Source organism: Dendropsophus ebraccatus, chromosome 3 (genome assembly GCF_027789765.1).
Source record: "Dendropsophus ebraccatus isolate aDenEbr1 chromosome 3, aDenEbr1.pat, whole genome shotgun sequence".
In the NCBI taxonomy this organism is placed as follows: domain Eukaryota; kingdom Metazoa; phylum Chordata; class Amphibia; order Anura; family Hylidae; genus Dendropsophus; species Dendropsophus ebraccatus.
This window is the reverse complement of record NC_091456.1, coordinates 38,276,132-38,292,776: the sequence shown is the minus strand read 5'-3', so window position 1 is coordinate 38,292,776 and position 16,645 is coordinate 38,276,132. Positions and strand designations below refer to the sequence as shown.

Below are 16,645 nucleotides of genomic sequence, written 5' to 3'. Positions count from 1 at the left end.
AGCAGTCGCTATGTGCGGGCTATTTGAATTTGGTGCCGCCGGGAGCTGACTGTGCGCGGGGTAAGAAGGTGACACGAGGGGGCAGCACAGAAAACATGGCTGGCGCTCAGCTAGCCGCCGACCGTGTTCTCTGTGCTATACTTTAAGCTGCACTATTATGCAGCTTAAAGGGAACCTGTCACCCGGCATTGCGGCGCAGAGCCCGTCCGACCCCCTGGTGCAGCCCCTTTACCCTTTCCTGCAAGTCTCCCTCCTGGACCCCGCCCCGGGACAGAGATATCGGCGCCCAATGCTGAGCGCGCGCGCTGTATGCTAATCAGTAGAGATGAGTCCGATGCCCATAGAAAATGAATAGAGCCGTCATTCTCTATGGGCATCTGACTCATCTCTGCAGGGCGCGCGCACCGATTCCGACAGGGATATCTTAGTCCCGAGACTAATTCCAGGAGGGGGACTTGGAGAAAAGGGTAAGTATCCGGGGCTGCACCGGGGGTCTGGCAGGCTATGCGCCCGCATCCTTGGTGGCAGGTTCCTTTTAACATAAAGTATCGAATACCAGGAAATCCTGGTAATAGGGCTGGGCGATATGGCCAAAAAATAAAATCTCGATTTTTTTTAAAAAAAATTTTGGACGATTCTCGATTTAAATCTCGTTTTTTTTTTTTTTTTTTTTCTCTTTTTGCTAAACAAACAGGACATTTTTCTCCCTGCAGCATCAGAAACTATTTTATAGACGTTTGAGACAACAACCATATTGCTTCCCAGTGTAACAGTGCTCCTCCCGTGCCCCTATGTAGTAGACAAGCCCATTGTGTGCCCCATATAAGTAGTTTTCCCAAATATGTGCCCTATGTACTAGTGTATTAGTAGTAGTACAGATGAGGGGATTAGCAGTACAGGTAAAGATGAGGGGTGTAGTAGTGGTACAGATGAGGGGTGTAGTAGTAGTAGTAGTACAGGAACAGATGAGGGGTGCAGTAGTAGTACAGGTACAGATGAGGGGTGTAGTAGTAGTACAGGTAAAGATGAGGGGTGTAGTAGTAGTACAGGTACAGATGAGGAGTGTAGTAGTAGTACAGGTAAAGATGAGGGGTGTAGTAGTACAGGTACAGATGAGGAGTGTAGTAGTAGTACAGGTAAAGATGAGGGGTGTGGTAGTAGTACAGGTACAGATGAGGGGTGTAGTAGTACAGGTATAGATGAGGAGTGTAGTAGTAGTAGTAGTACAGGTAAAGATGAGGGGTGTGGTAGTAGTACAGGTACAGATGAGGGGTGTAGTAGTAGTACAGGTAAAGATGAGGGGTGTAGTAGTAGTACAAGTATAGATGAGTGTAGTAGTAGTACAGGTATAGATGAGTGTAGTAGTAGTACAGGTATAGATGAGGGGTGTAGTAGTAGTACAGGTATAGATGAGGAGTGTAGTAGTAGTACAGGTATAGATGAGGAGTGTAGTAGTAGTACAGGTATAGATGAGGGGTGTAGTAGTAGTAGTACAGGTAAAGATGAGGAGTGTAGTAGTAGTACAGGTAAAGATGAGGGGTGTAGTAGTAGTACAGGTACAGATGAGGAATGTAGTAGTAGTACAGGTATAGATGAGGAGTGTAGTAGTAGTACAGGTATAGATGAGGAGTGTAGTAGTAGTAGTAGTAGTAGTAGTAGTAGTAGTAGTAGTAGTAGTAGTAGTAGTAGTAGTAGTAGTAGTAGTAGTAGTACAGGTATAGATGAGCCTGGTGTAGTAGTAGTACAGGTACAGATGAGGGGTGTAATAGTAGTAGTACAGGTATAGATGAGGAGTGTAGTAGTAGTACAGGTATAGATGAGGAGTGTAATAGTAGTAGTAGTACAGGTATAGATGAGGAGTGTAGTAGTAGTACAGGTATAGATGAGGAGTGTAGTAGTAGTAGTACAGGTACAGATTAGGAGTGTAGTAGTAGTACAGGTATAGATGAGGAGTGTAGTAGTAGTAGTAGTACAGGTATAGATGAGGGGTGTAATAGTAGTAGTACAGGTACAGATTAGGAGTGTAGTAGTAGTACAGGTATAGATGAGGAGTGTAATAGTAGTAGTAGTACAGGTATAGATGAGCCTGGTGTAGTAGTAGTAGTAGTAGTAGTACAGGTATAGATGAGGAGTGTAGTAGTAGTAGCAGTACAGGTATAGATGAGGAGTGTAGTAGTAGTAGTACAGGTATAGATGAGGGGTGTAGTAGTAGTACAGGTAAAGATGAGGGGTGTAGTAGTAGTACAGGTAAAGATGAGGGTCAGGGACATTGCTAAGGGCATGGGGTACACTGGGCTGGAGAGCATGGGGTACACTGGGGGGAGCAAGGGGCAGACTAGGGGGGAAAGGCATGGGGTACACTGGGGGACATGCATGGGGCAGATCGGGGGGAGAATGGGGCAGATCGGCAGGGACATGGAGCAGACCGGGGCAGGTGCGCTCTCCTCCCGCCCGCACTACTCCCCGCAGCGGACCCGCCCCCATAGCCAGACATATACGCGTGCTTCCTCCCGGCCGCACATGGAGGTCCCCGGAGGAGGCTGCAGATACTGAAGCATCGGGTGATTGTGTCGCTGCTGTACAGCTCCAGCACCCGCAGCGATCACCCGATGCTTCAGTATCTGCAGCCTCCTCCGGGGACCTCCATGTGCGGCCGGGAGGAAGCGCGCGTACACGTCCGGCTATGGGGGCGGGTCAGAGGCGGGGACATAGGACGCTGCTGGGCGCTCTCGCTCCTCACTCTGTTTCAGTAGCTGGAGAATGCGAGCAGCCCGCCCGCGCGCCCAAATCCAATGATTTTTTTGGAAAATCGATTTTCGATTTTCCAAAAAAGTCAAATCGATTCTCAAATTCTGGGCGAATTAATCGAATTAATTTGATTAATCGCCCAGCCCTACCTGGTACCGAACCTTTTTTTTTTTTTTTTTTGCCCGAAATATGGATAGTAGCATTGATACTTCGGTGCATCTCTAATGTTCACACATGCACGTATTCTATAGACTGCTTTGTTGCAGATCTGTAGCTGAAAATCTGCACGTGTGAACATGGCCGTGCATTCACACTGCCCGAATCTGCTGCAGATATCGGTGTAGATGCCCTATTACCCAGAGATCATCTGCCCTATGAGGCAGTTATCTCCCTGTGTAATAAAAGCAGCGATCAGCAGATGAGCAAGCAAACGCACACTCATTAAAGGTAACCTGTCACCCCCCCCCCCCCCCCCCCCCCCGTGCCAGTGTGAAGGCCGCCCGACCCCGGCTAGAGACCCTTATACTTACCCCATCTCGCCAAGTCCTGTTCCTGGAGCCAGTCCCGGGACGGAGAAATGCTTGTCAGAAGCCCAGCGCACGCGCTGCTGAGATGAGTCCGATACCCATAGAGAATGATGGCTCCATTCATTCTCTATGGGCGTCAGACTCATCTATGCAGCACGCGTGCCGGGCTTCCGACAAGGATATCTCCGTCCCGTGACCGGTTCCAGGAGCAGGACTTGGCGAGAATGGGTAAGTATAAGGGTCTCTAGCGGGGGGACGGGCGGCCTTCACCCCGGCACGGGGGGTGACAGGTTCTCTTTAGCTGATCAGTTTCTTTCAGTAGGTTAAAAAATAACCTTCTGTCAGTCAAACATCTTTGAGTATTAGGAGACGCGTGGCCGACAGCTGATTAGAGCAAAATTCTGTGCAGCCTTGGCTGTGCGACTATCGAGCCAGCAGATCAATGCAGATTAGCACTGGCTTACAGCCCAGCTCGGGCCGTGTAATACGGCCGTTACTAATTAACTGAACATAGCATAAAATCTGCAGCTTCATATGCGACATCAATTCTGCTGCAGATCCTGTACATGGGAATGGACCCTAAAAGTATATACGTATATAGTTTTTATCATTTATTATTTTTTTTATCATTATTTAAACCAGTGAGATCTCTTCCTATTTCTTTAGACGTCTCTGCATCCTGAAAGGAATCTATCCTCATGAACCCAAACACAAGAAAAAAGTCAACAAGGGATCTACAGCGCCCCGGACCTTTTATCTATTGAAGGACATCAAGTTTCTTCTGCATGAACCTATTGTGGGAAAGTTCAGAGAGTACAAGGTATGTCTTCCAGTCTGTTAGGCTTTCACAGTCCAGCGATTTCACTGACTGTATTACTATAGAGAACTGCACAACACAGATTCTAAACTTTTATTTAAGAAAAACAAAGTCTGCTTTCCTCTAGCGTGTTGGCTGTGCGATTTGTTGCCAAACATGTAACTAACTTATCTGATAACATAAAGCTGAGCTATGTAATGCTGACAATCTACCTATAAAAGTCCGCTGTAGCTAAAGTTGGTGGTAGGCTGGATTCACACTACATTGTGCATCCGTTTCGATCCGTTTTTCCATTGACTTCCATTGTAAAAAAAAAACGGATCAAAACGGATCCGCTTTTTTTAACGCACACAAAAGTAGTGTCAGCTACGTTTTTGCGTCCGTCAAAAAAAAAAAAAAACCGCTGTGTATCGTTACGTGTGAAGCTACCCTTATTACTTGTCAACCACCACCACACATTTGTCATGTGTATGGTGACGTGAAAGTATAAGGCTGGGTTCACACTGCGTTTTTGCAATCCGTTTTCTGCAAACGTCGTGTGAGCCCAACCTTAGACGGAATGACCAGCAGTTTGAGCAAGCAGATCAATGCCCGCGTACAGGGACTATTAAATGCCAACAGAATTTAAGCCCCCATTGACTTCTATAGGATTCCTCTTGCAGAATCCGTCCAAAGAATTGACATGTCAGTTCTTTGGCCCTGTTCACACTGAGCAAGAACGGCGGAATTCCGCGGCGGAGCTCTGCGACACGGATCCCGCCAGATCATTTGGGCAAATATTTGGACTTTAGTAGATGTCTTACTGAGGAGCTCTTTAAATTGTTTACATGAAACACAAGAATTAGGGGCTGTCATTACAGTACCACGAAAATTCAAACACCTCCCCCGCTCCCGGCATCATATTGATACATCATGCGGCACAGGGAAAAAATCCACTACAGGGCTTCCATGTCTTTGTTGTCCGTGTTTTACAAAGCGTGGGAATAAGCCCCAAGTTTGTTACAGAGAGAGCACTTTCCTAATTTCTTGAGTTTTTCTCTATTTAAAAATTTTTATATTCAAAGTTTACCTATATTATGAAGATTATACTTTGTAGTTTGTGATGCATATTATGTTTCATGGGAACCAAAGGTTAAGATCCTTTTTAATTTTTACCCTTCTCTTCCTGTTAGGTATTTGTGCGTCGTCTGCGTAAAGCATATGGAAAACAGGAATGGGATTCTGTAGACCGGATTAGAGACAACAAACCAACATACAAACTTGACCACATTATCAAGGAGAGGTATGATCTTTGCTTCACTAGATATTAATGCCTGACATATAGGATGAATGGAGGGGAGTCTTACCTGTCTGATAACATATAGGCTGTTTATTCAGGATGAATTGGTCCCAGCCAATTGGCACACAGCAAACACATGTGATTTATTGCAAGTTACAACAATTTTTTAAACATAGATTTTAATTAAAGGTTTTTGTCACTTACAAAATAGAAACCATACATAATTTAGGACGTGAAGTGAAGAGCAGTGAAGTGACATATTTTTTTTTTTTTCTTGTCTTGTTTTGGTGACATTACAGCCAAATATTAGTCACAGTATACTTCACGTTTTCTGTTATAAACTATAGTGTGTGTGCTTTGACTTAAGCCCCATGTTGTGGTTATATTTGCAGGTACCCCACCTTTATTGATGCTCTCCGTGACCTGGATGATGCTCTGTCGATGTGCTTTCTTTTTGCTACCTTTCGACGTACTGGAAAGTGTCACGTTCAGACCATACAGCTTTGCCGTCGCCTTAGTATAGAATTCCTTAATTATGTTGTGGCTTCTCGTTCTCTACGGAAGGTGAGTTTATTTTTAGAAAAGGTCATCTAGTGTTAGGGCCCTATTCCACAGTAAAGATAATCGGCCGAATCGGCCCCATTTGGCCCGATTATCGTTCGGTGAAATAGTGAGAACGATCAGCCGATAATCGTGTCATTGGCTGATCGTTCATTTAGGGCCAGACCTAAAATCATGGTTCCCCCACCACGCATCGCTACGGTTGAATAGCGGTGCGCGGCGGGCGACCGACGATTTCAGAAGCGCAGCATCATACATTACCTGCAGGTCTTCTTCTCTGCGCTGTCTTCCTCCCCGGGTCCCGCGCGCTCTATTTTCCGAATGGCCGGTCAGCTGACAGAGCGCTCAGCCAATCACAGGCCGGGACCGCCGTGGCCTGTCAGCTGACCGGCCATTCGGAAGATAGAGCGCGCGGGACCCGGGGATGAAGACAGCGCAGAGAAGACCTGTAGGTAATGTATTCTGCTGCAAGGACATCGGTAACGATGTCTTTGCAGCCCTCGCTCAACGATCATCGGGCCGTGGAATAGGCCCAGTAAACGAGCGGCGATCTAGCAGATCGCCGCTCATTTACATCGTTGATCGGGCCCTCCTCGGCCCGTGGAATAGGACCCTTAGATGTGAATCTACCTCTGCACTCTTCTAAATCTGTAGTCATCAGAAATTCTGCATCATTCTCCTGATATATTGTATGCTAAAGAAGTACTCCAGTGAAAATAGCTTTTAAATCAACTGGTGTCAAAAAATTATACAGATTTGTGAATTCTCAAGCCTTCCAGTACTTATCAACTGCTGTATGTCCTGCAGGAAGTGGAGTTGTCTTCCAGACTGACACATGCTTGATGCTGCCACCTCTGTGTGAGACAGGAACTGTCCAGAGCAGTAGCAAATCCTCATAAAAAAACCTCTTCTGCCCTAGACAGTTCCTGTCACAGACAGGTGTCAGCAGAGAGCACTGTGTCAGACTGGAGAGAATACCCCACTTCCTGCAGGACTTACAGCTGCTGATAAGTCCTGGAGAATTGAGAATTTTTAATAGAAGTAAATTACAAATCTCTGGCACCTTCTGGCATCAGTTGATTTGAAAGATTATTTTTGTTTGCGAACTACCCCTTTAAGCCTCTGCCAGTCCACTTAAGTGGGCTGTGTAAACATGTGTTCTATGTATTTTTTAAAGGGATTGTCTGAGGGGGAGGATGTGGTGTTTAATTATTAAGCTATACTTACCTGTCCTGATGCCCTTCACTAATGGGGAATGGGGCTAACCCACATCCAAAACCTAGAGAGGTTGTCCATAAACATAAACTGCTTCTAATTACTGACTTTGGCTGTTCAGCTGAGGCCCGTCATTTAACCCTTTAAATGCTGCAATTGCTGCATTTACTGTAAATAGATAACTGACAAGTGCCGCACCTTTTAGGTGTCTGAAAGGCTCCTTCATAACTTGATTGTGGGTTGATCACTAGGTACTATGGCAGCTGGAGGCCTTATCTAGACCTCCGTACCTGCCGCAGTGGCTAATAGAATTTGCTTAGGCAGATTTTACTACCATGTTTTCCCGAAAATAAGACATTCTCCTAAAATAAGCGCCCCCCACGCCCACCAGTCCAACCTTTAGGGGGAATCAGAGTTTAAACCTTTTTTCTCTACAGATGTATGAGCTGAGAAAGCTTCATCTACATTGAAAGCGCCCAACCATGTTTGTTCCTTAGGCAGTTTTCTGTTCCCCTGACCACATTGACAAGTCAAATTAGTCATCTTCATATTAGAAAAGGCTTTCTTGATTTTCCCGTCCTTTAAACTGGTAAAATTGATCCTGCAAAGTTTTACATTTATTTCAATAAAATTTATTTTAATTCATTTGCTGGAGAGAAGAAAATGGTTACATAGTCCTTCCGCCCCCCCCCCCCATGCTTTTCTGGGAGGAGGATCAAGGCTGGATGTGTAAAAAGAAACACATTGCAAATAAGTTATCAGATGAACTTGTTAAGAATAATAATAAATAGTTTTGGAAGAGCATTTACAGTGTAGTACCCAAATACGACCACTTGATGGCAGCAGTTCCAGAATTTACTTGATTTTGCTTTTGAGAGATGCACAGCACTATCGGGAACACCATCCTAACTACAGATGCACTATACAAAATGAGTGGGGTTTAAATTCACTTTATATTAGTATTTAAACTGTATATTTGCTGTGGCTGTGATGACGGAGTTATCATGGAGTAGAAAAACATAGCTACATTCGTCCAAAAACAGCGCCACACATGTCCTCAGTTTGTGCGTGGTATTGCAGCTCAGTACATTGAGGTGAATGCAGCTGAGTTGAGGAGCAGGTCTGGCTCTATATTCAGGGGGTTGACATAATAGCCCCAGTACAGTGAGGACATTCGCTGCAGAGCTGTGTGTCGCTTATTAGTTCTTTCTGTAACACTGAGTGTCTGCTTACATTTTCTCCTTAGGTTTTCTTGTCCATCAAAGGAATTTATTACCAGGCAGAAATCCTAGGACAGACAGTGACATGGATTACTCCATACGCTTTTTCCCATGATGTAAGTTATGAGTGTATTTCTTATCTTATGTGCTCCGTGTTTTATTAAATGTGCTCACTGCCAGGCCAAAGGATTGTGTTACACAGTGAAGAAGGCTGAACTGGAGCCAAAATAAATCTTTATTCTGGTAGAAATGAGCATATGTATTAGTTAGTATATTCGCTTTAAGCTTTTCACATAGATAGAACAGCGCCGATGCAGGGAAGCTGATTGCGACGCTGTTCTATTTCCAGGCACTAGCCCGGGTTGAAGCTCTGGAGGCGGGCCCGCCCGCCCCTCTATGACGTGGCTCCATTAGAATCCAGTGCTTCACCCCCGGCCGGTGCCCCGGAATAGAACAGCGCCATACGTGACTGGGAACCAAGCAGCGGTTCAAAAAAAAAAGGACTGTGGCACCGGCTTCCCTGTGCCTGCGCCGTTCTAACCATGTGCAAAGCTTAAAGCGAATGTACTGATGGTACATTCGCTTTAAACTAGTCCTATATCAAATCTCCTATCTCATAAAGTAATGGCATACCCTAGCAACATGCCATTACATTATCAGGGTTGTGGAGTGGGAATTGGAGCTGGGTTTGGCTGGAGTCTGACTGTTCCTCATTAATATATTTATGTTCTATCAGTATGAGGACCATAAAAACCCCTTCTCACATTTAGATACACAGGGTGAAGCATTTCCTCCATATAAGTAATAAAGAACTGGCCCTATTAGAGAAGGGTGGTTGGGGAAAAGTTGTCTGTCACTATTTAGCAGTTTGTTTCTGAGCTGGAAGAGTCCATTGAGGGAGGGCTAGATCTCTTACTGGAGGCTGGATGACTGTATATGAGCAGCAGTGTAATATAAAGGTATCCTGTGTAATATAAAGAAGAAGCCATATGTAGTGCAGCAGGAACCTCTGTCCTCAGTGTGGTATTTTGTCTGTGTGTGTTTTTCTTCAGTGTTCTATGGCTGCAGAAGGCTGTGTGTGTGTGCTATGGCTGCAGAAGGCTGTGTGTGTGCTATGGCTGCAGAAGGCTGTGTGTGTGTGCTATGGCTGCAGAAGGCTGTGTGTGTGTGCTATGGCTGCAGAAGGCTGTGTGTGTGTGCTATGGCTGCAGAAGGCTGTGTGTGTGTGCTATGGCTGCAAAAGGCTGCTTGTGTGTTTGTGCTATGGCTGCAGAAGGCTGTGTGTGTTTTATGGCTGCAAAAGGCTGCTTGTGTGTTTGTGCTATGGCTGTGGAAGGCTGTTTGTGTTTTGAGAGAGAGAGGCAGAAATTAATGGGGTATTCTGTGAAACAGTGAAAAATCCAGGGGGGACAGGGGGTGGGAACATAATAAAGAAGTCCTATTTACCCGTTGCCTTGCCCCTCCCAGTGCAGCATCCCGGCTCATGGTTGCCCATTGGGCTCCCAATCCTGTGATGTCACAGTCCCACTCAGAAATTTAAACTCAGCCAATCAGTAGCTGAGGTGGGACACAGCTGTGGTCAATGACTGGCTGAGTGGGTAGTTCCTATAAGGGCCCCGATGATTCAGGAGCACGGATGCTGATAGGCCCAGATTTATTGTTTTTCTGTGTCTCACCTTAATATCACATATATCTGGCAGTGTTAGCATTTAGCAGTGTGTACAGTAAATTTTAAGTTAAAAAGAAGATTGTCAGCTGGAAAAGACCACCTGCGCCATCTAGTCTAGTCCTTAGTTGTTCAGGACATGGAGGCTGGAGACTAGCTGCATCCACTGCACACACAGGAGAATCTGCTTTATATCTTTGCCTTATTCTCTCAGAGAACATTATGTAGGACATTAGGAAGAAGCTGCTGAGCCACTTCTACTTTACACTACTGCGATAAATAACTCCCCTGGTGTCTGGCCATGTATGAAGGAGCCGGAGTTGGTCCCTGATAAAATTCAGGAATCTGAGTCAGAGGTGTGGCTTAAGCCCCTATAACACGGGGCGACACTGTCATCGCTCGCTTGCTCCTTGTTCCCCGCTCGCTACCCAGCGCTCAGTTGCTCCACGTTCCCTGCTCGCTGCCGATGCTATTATGCTGCCGAATACGGCCGATGATCGTTTTGTGTAACTGGGCCTTTACCGACTCCACAGCCCTGCACAATATAACACGTAATTACTGCATTAAGGTTGGGGGTTCACAGCAATTGTAGCCACAACCTTTGTGAAAAGTCCATCTTATATGGATGTCTTGCAACTGTACTTATCATAGTGCTAAAATTTTCTCCATAGGTGCTTATTAAAAAAAAAAAAATAATGCTCACCTTTTGCTTTTACGGCCTGCTGTACGAGCTCCATTTTCCTTGTATACTTATATGTAACTCATGTAATTTTTTATAGGTTCTTTAAACTACCTACTACCAAAAGTAAGCACTGAAATGTTAGTTTTTATAAAAATATTTTTTATCCTCCTGTAAACTACATATTGTTTTTTTTTGTTTTTTTTTTGCAGCACCCTACAGATGTGGACTACAGGGTTATGGCAACCTTTACCGAGTTTTATACAACTCTTCTGGGATTTGTGAACTTCCGCCTGTATCAAACACTTAATCTACAGTATCCTCCTAAGGTAATAATTGTAACAGGTTACTTTACTTATAATGGTTTACAGATAGTTAAGATTTGATTAACCACCCACATTTCAGTCTGACTTTTGGGAAACAGGAGCAAGATGGAACATATAGAGATGTGGAGCATGGTTCGCTTTTTTACCAGCAACTCCAGCTTGAGACTCACAGCGAGAGAATGAAGTTATCACTTTAAGCTTCACTCTTTGCCGCTTCCTAGTTTCTGCCACGTTCCAGACCATTAATTTTGTTTACCAAAACTAATGAAGGAGAACAGTGTTCATAGTAACCACTTCTCTCCCTGTGGCATTTACAGTTGATGAGAGGGGCAAAGAGAGTCCCGTCCATACTTTGCCTTTATAGGTTGATGGGAGATCACTTTTTGTGTAGTTTTTTTTATAGTGCAAATATTTTAGTTTATGTACGGGTTTGTATAAATGAGAGAATTTTTTATATATATATATATATATATATATATATATATATATATATATATATATTTTATTATTTTTTTCTCATTAAGTGTTTTATTGAAGGTTTATCATAATAACTACTTATACAAACCTGTATACGGGCAAGTCAAATGGTGTAGGTCAGGGGTGTCAAACTCAAATATACAGTGGGCCAAAATTCTAAAAAAATTGGACAAAGTTGCGGGCCAACCTTGATAATTATATAAGCGTGGATGTAGCAGTCCTGGCACTGTCAGAGTAGCGTGCAATGTTCCTGGCACTGTCATTGGTGTGAGTCTCCCAGCACTGTGCCCTATGATAAATTACATGATCAATTGCTATGATATGATTAAACCCCAAACCATCTACTAGCCAACCCCCCAATATTGCCCCATGTTGTAGCCAACCCAAACAAAATTGCCCCACATATTAGCCAGCCCTCCTAATAGTGCCCATATAGTAACCAGCCCCCCAAGTGTCCCATATAGTAGCCAGTCCTCCCCATATTCTCTTATAAAGTAGCCAGCCTTCCCTTATAGTCTCTAATATAGTAGCCAGCCCTCCCCTATAGTCTTATATAGTAGCCAGCCCTCCCCTATAGTCTTATATAGTAGCCAGCCCTCCCCTGTAGTACCATATAGTAGCCAGCCCTCCCCCATAATCTCATATAGTAGCCAGCCCTCCCCAATAGTCTCATATAGTAGCCAGTCCTACCCCATAGTGTTCTTATATAGTAGCCATGGCGGGCCAGATGTAATTTAAACTCTGAATTGCCTGGTGGGCCACAAATAATGACCCCACGGGCCAGAGTTTGACATGACTGGTGTAAGTAGACAATAAAACGTATAAAGGGAATATCCAGCGAAAATCTTTTACCTTCAAATCAAATGGTTTCAGAAAGCTATATAGATTTGTAACTTCTTTTTAAAAGTCCCATACTTATCAGCTGCTGTATGTCTTGTAGGAAATATTCTTTTCAGTCTGACACGGTGCTCTCTGCTGCCACCTCTGTCCGAGACAGGAACTGTCCAGAGCAGGAGAGGTTTTCTATGGGGATTTGCTGCTTCTCTGGACAGTTCCTGTCTTAAACAGAGGTGGCAGCACAGAGCGCTTTGTCAGACTGGAAAGAATACATTACTTCCTGCAGGACAAACAGCAGCTGATAAGTATGGGAAGACTTGACTTTTTTAAATAGAAGTAAATCACAAATCTATATAACTTTCTGAAACCAGTTGATTTTGAAAGAAAAATAAATTCACTGAAGTACACCTTTAAGTAAAAATAGTGCACATTCAAGAAGGTATGGCATCTAGAGCGTATGTATGTATGTATGTGTATGTATAGATATATATATTTACTTTTTTTTAAAACTTTTTGTATCCTGTTTGCATACATGATTTAATATATTTGTGGTCCTCTTCACCAATCAGCTGGATTCTCGTTCAGAGGCAGAACTGAAGATGGATGATGAAGAGAAGTATGCCCTGGAGTCTGAGACCTACATGGAGGTATGAGATTTTGCATGCTGCAGTGACTTCTGTGTACTAGATGGATGGCTGGATCATGCTTATTACTTTGGTTCCAGAGTCTGAGCCAGCTATTCCTGATGATGGTTTTCTTTATGGTGCATCTGCCCCTTTTTCTACCCTGCAGAAATTATCAGCACTCAGTGCCAGCCTGTCCCGTGTGATCCCATCCGAACCCGAAGAGGAAGTGGAAGTTGATGAGTTCCCAGCAGATGCAGTGAGTAAACCCTTGTAACTATTGTATCAGACCAGAAGCGTTTTTGGCTGATTTCCAGTAGAGACTGCAGAATGCAGATTCGTCATTTTATGATAACATTGTATTAGAATTTGTATAGTAGTAATAGGTCAAATTTAATGAAAGAGTGATGCCTATGCAGCTGAAGCCTATGCAGCGGCGTTAATTTACAATCCAGGATGACACAGGCGCAGGAGCTGCGCCTGTGTCATCCTCTGAGGGTCACGTTTATCAGTGATAGCCTGAGACCCGCCGCAACTCTCAGCACTGGAGCCGCGCTATAGGGCTTCTGACAGAGAATTCTCTGTCCGCTGTCCATCGTAGCTCTGCGAAGTGATCGCAGAGCCTCTATGATAGCCTTGGAAACCGGAAGCGTCAGGCTTCTGTTTTCCTGGCTACGGAGGCCGGTGGGGGGAGGGAAGGCTGGGCGTGCGGGGAACACGCCCGTGAGCACTGCCCCCTCCCCTCTCTCCCCTGCCACTGTCACAAGGTTGTAACAGCAGCAAGGGACAGAGGAGAGGGGGCAGACATAGGGACATCAGCTTATGGGATCATTATGATCCCATAAGCTGATGTCCTAAAACAACCTGGGCATTGAGAAATCAATGACCCCAGGTCATGAAAGGGTTAAACAACTGTAATATTCATTATTTGTCACTTTGGCCTTTCTAAGCAGCATCGCCCCATTAAGGGTCAAAGTTCATCCCTGAAACATTCAGTAATACATCCCCTGCTCCCATGCTTTTAAATGCAGCGCTGAATTAGGATCTTATTGACAGTTTGTGTACAATTTGGCAGCTATACATATAGATCAGTATCCTAAAATGGAACAGTATGTTAGACTAGTGTTTCTGCTAACAGCGGTGATATGTTTTACACACACTGATCTAACTAGTTTCTAATAGACTGCGGTATATAGTACATGTTTATCATTCCATACTGTGTTTGGTGCAGGAGAACTCAAGCTTTCAAGAGGAGAGAAAAAAGGAGCAACAGGAAGAAGAAAAACATAAGAGTTTATTCGTGGGCCTTAAGTTTTTCTTGAACCGGGAAGTACCAAGAGAAGCTCTTGCATTCGTCATTCGGTAAGTAAAAAGGAGAAGCTTAAAGGGGGTTATCCAGAATAATTCTTTTTTTTCATATCAACTGGTTTCAGAAATTTATATAGATTCATCATTTACTTCTACTTAAAAATCTTGTCTTCCAGTACTTATCAGCTACTGGATGTCCTGTAGGAAGTGGTGTTTTCTTTTCAGTCTGACACAGTGCTCTCTGCTGCCTCCTCTGTCTGAGACAGGAACTGTCCAGAGCAGGAGAGGTTTCTTTTTAGGGATTTACTACTGCTCTGGACAGTCCCTGTCTCGGACAGAGGTGGCAGCAGAAAAAACACTAGGAAAAAAAATACACCACTTCCACCACCAAGTAATTTACAAATCAATATAACTTTGTAAAACCCCTTTAAAGCAAATGTACTACTAAGGCTAATGAAAATTCTTTTTACATCTCCTAGTTGGTGCTGCGCAGGTTTCTTCTTATGGAAATAGGGCTGCTCTATGCACAGTAGGTGGGCCCGACGCCCCTCGGTGAGGCACCTCCTTCAGAATAAAGTCTGGCTGCGCCAAGAGGGGATATTGGTACACTGGGGGCGCCAGGACCACCCCAGCGCATAGAGCTGCCCTATTTTCATATGGAGATAGCGGCACAGATGGCGGGAATCGGGCAGCAATTTGAAAAATGGACCACGCTGACTAGATAATATAATTAAAAAGAAAAAAAAAGGATTTCATTAGCTTTAGTAGTACATTCACTTTAAAGAGATTATCCACAAGTCCCTTTCACTTCAGATTTTTATTTAGGTTTCACTAAGAGAATTAAAGAGAGACCCCCCCTTTTTAATAGTGTTATTACTAATGATTTAATAACTTTTTCTTTTCCTAGGAGTTTTGGAGGACAGGTATCGTGGGACAGCTCAGTCAGTATTGGTGCAACATATGACAGCTCCGACCCATCTATTACACACCACATTGTAGATAGACCAAATGTAGAGCCACAGATCATCAACAGGTAATGTTTTGGTGCTGGTTGGTTGGTTGGTTGCTTTGTTTTTAAACACTTTGATCATTTAATTCATTTGAGTATGTTGCTGACCAAAATGCAATTTCTGTGATTAGTTTAAAGTAGGGCTAGGAAATATGGCAAAAAAAAATAAAATCTCGATCTAAAAATTTCTTTAGGGACGATTCACTATTTAAATCTCAAATTTTTTTTTTTTTTGCTAAATAGAAAATTTTTTCTCGCAGCATCAGATACTATTTCATTGACGTTTTGAGACAACAACCTTATTGCTTCCCAGTGTAACAGTGCCCTTGTGACTAGGGCAGATTGGGGGGGGGACTGGGGCAGCTGGGGGTAACTGAGGGGGGACTTGGGCAGCTGGGGGTGACTAGGGCAGACTACGGGTGACTGGGGCAGGAGTGCACATAGCCCTCCTCCTTTTACCCCGGTACACAGGTTCCCTTCCCGGCCACACATGCAGGTCCCCAGTCTCTGAAGGAGGCACCAGGGACAGCAGGATAGGGCGATTACTGGAGCTGTACAGCGGGATCATATCCCACTGTACAGCTCCAGGACCCGCAGCGATCACCCTGCAGTCCCTGCTGTCTCCTCCAGAGACCAGGGGGCGGGACGTTGTGTGTAAGGGGCAGGTCAGTAGCTTTTGGGCAAATTAATTTGATTAATCGCCCAGCCCTAGTTTGAAGCTTTCATGTTCTTTTAAGTTATCCGAAAAACTCCTATTTGTGATCACAAAATTTGTGTATATACCGAGGGGTCTAATTTATTCTTTTGTGTAAAAAAGACATTTTCAACTGCATGTAAGTGGATTTACAGATTGCTATACAACAGCAGTACAGTATATAGCTAAAGCAATCCAAGGATCACTGAATCTCTAGTGGGGAAATGGAAAATGTATGGAAAAATAAAGTTTACCGAAAACTTTGTCTTGTGTGTATCTACAGATATTATGTACAGCCACAGTGGGTATTTGACAGTGTGAATGCCCGTTTGCGTCTTCCTGTGGAGGATTACTTTCCAGGCGTGCTACTGCCTCCGCATCTCTCACCTTTTGTTGTGGAGAAGGAAGGAGACTATGTTCCTCCAGAGAAGCAGCGACTGCTGGCCCTGCAGAGAGGAGAGAGAATAGGTAATTTGGCGAGTTCAAGGTGTTTTCTTACTTATTGATTAGTTACCATCCTGGTCTCCCCAGTATGAATTATTAGCCTTTTGGTCAGAGCAGAGAAGATGACTGCAAAGAGTTAAAGGAGTACTCCGGGTTGGGGGGCTTTTTTTTGTCTATGGCCTCGGAGGAGGTGGATGAGGGCAATGACGTCCCCT

General features: G+C 44.3%; 1 protein-coding gene across 2 annotated transcripts in view; it reads left to right on the top strand.

Moving 5' to 3' along the window:
• Window positions 1-16,645, top strand: part of PES1 (pescadillo ribosomal biogenesis factor 1) — a 55,969-nt gene that overhangs the window by 36,494 nt on the left and 2,830 nt on the right. For both annotated transcript variants that reach the window (XM_069961487.1, XM_069961488.1), the window contains 10 exons: window positions 3,942-4,095; window positions 5,265-5,374; window positions 5,764-5,935; window positions 8,394-8,483; window positions 10,925-11,041; window positions 12,922-12,999; window positions 13,145-13,234; window positions 14,207-14,337; window positions 15,191-15,316; window positions 16,270-16,454. In XM_069961487.1, coding sequence (XP_069817588.1) covers window positions 3,942-4,095; window positions 5,265-5,374; window positions 5,764-5,935; window positions 8,394-8,483; window positions 10,925-11,041; window positions 12,922-12,999; window positions 13,145-13,234; window positions 14,207-14,337; window positions 15,191-15,316; window positions 16,270-16,454 — 1,253 coding nt within the window. The remainder of the gene's footprint in view (window positions 1-3,941; window positions 4,096-5,264; window positions 5,375-5,763; window positions 5,936-8,393; window positions 8,484-10,924; window positions 11,042-12,921; window positions 13,000-13,144; window positions 13,235-14,206; window positions 14,338-15,190; window positions 15,317-16,269; window positions 16,455-16,645) is intronic.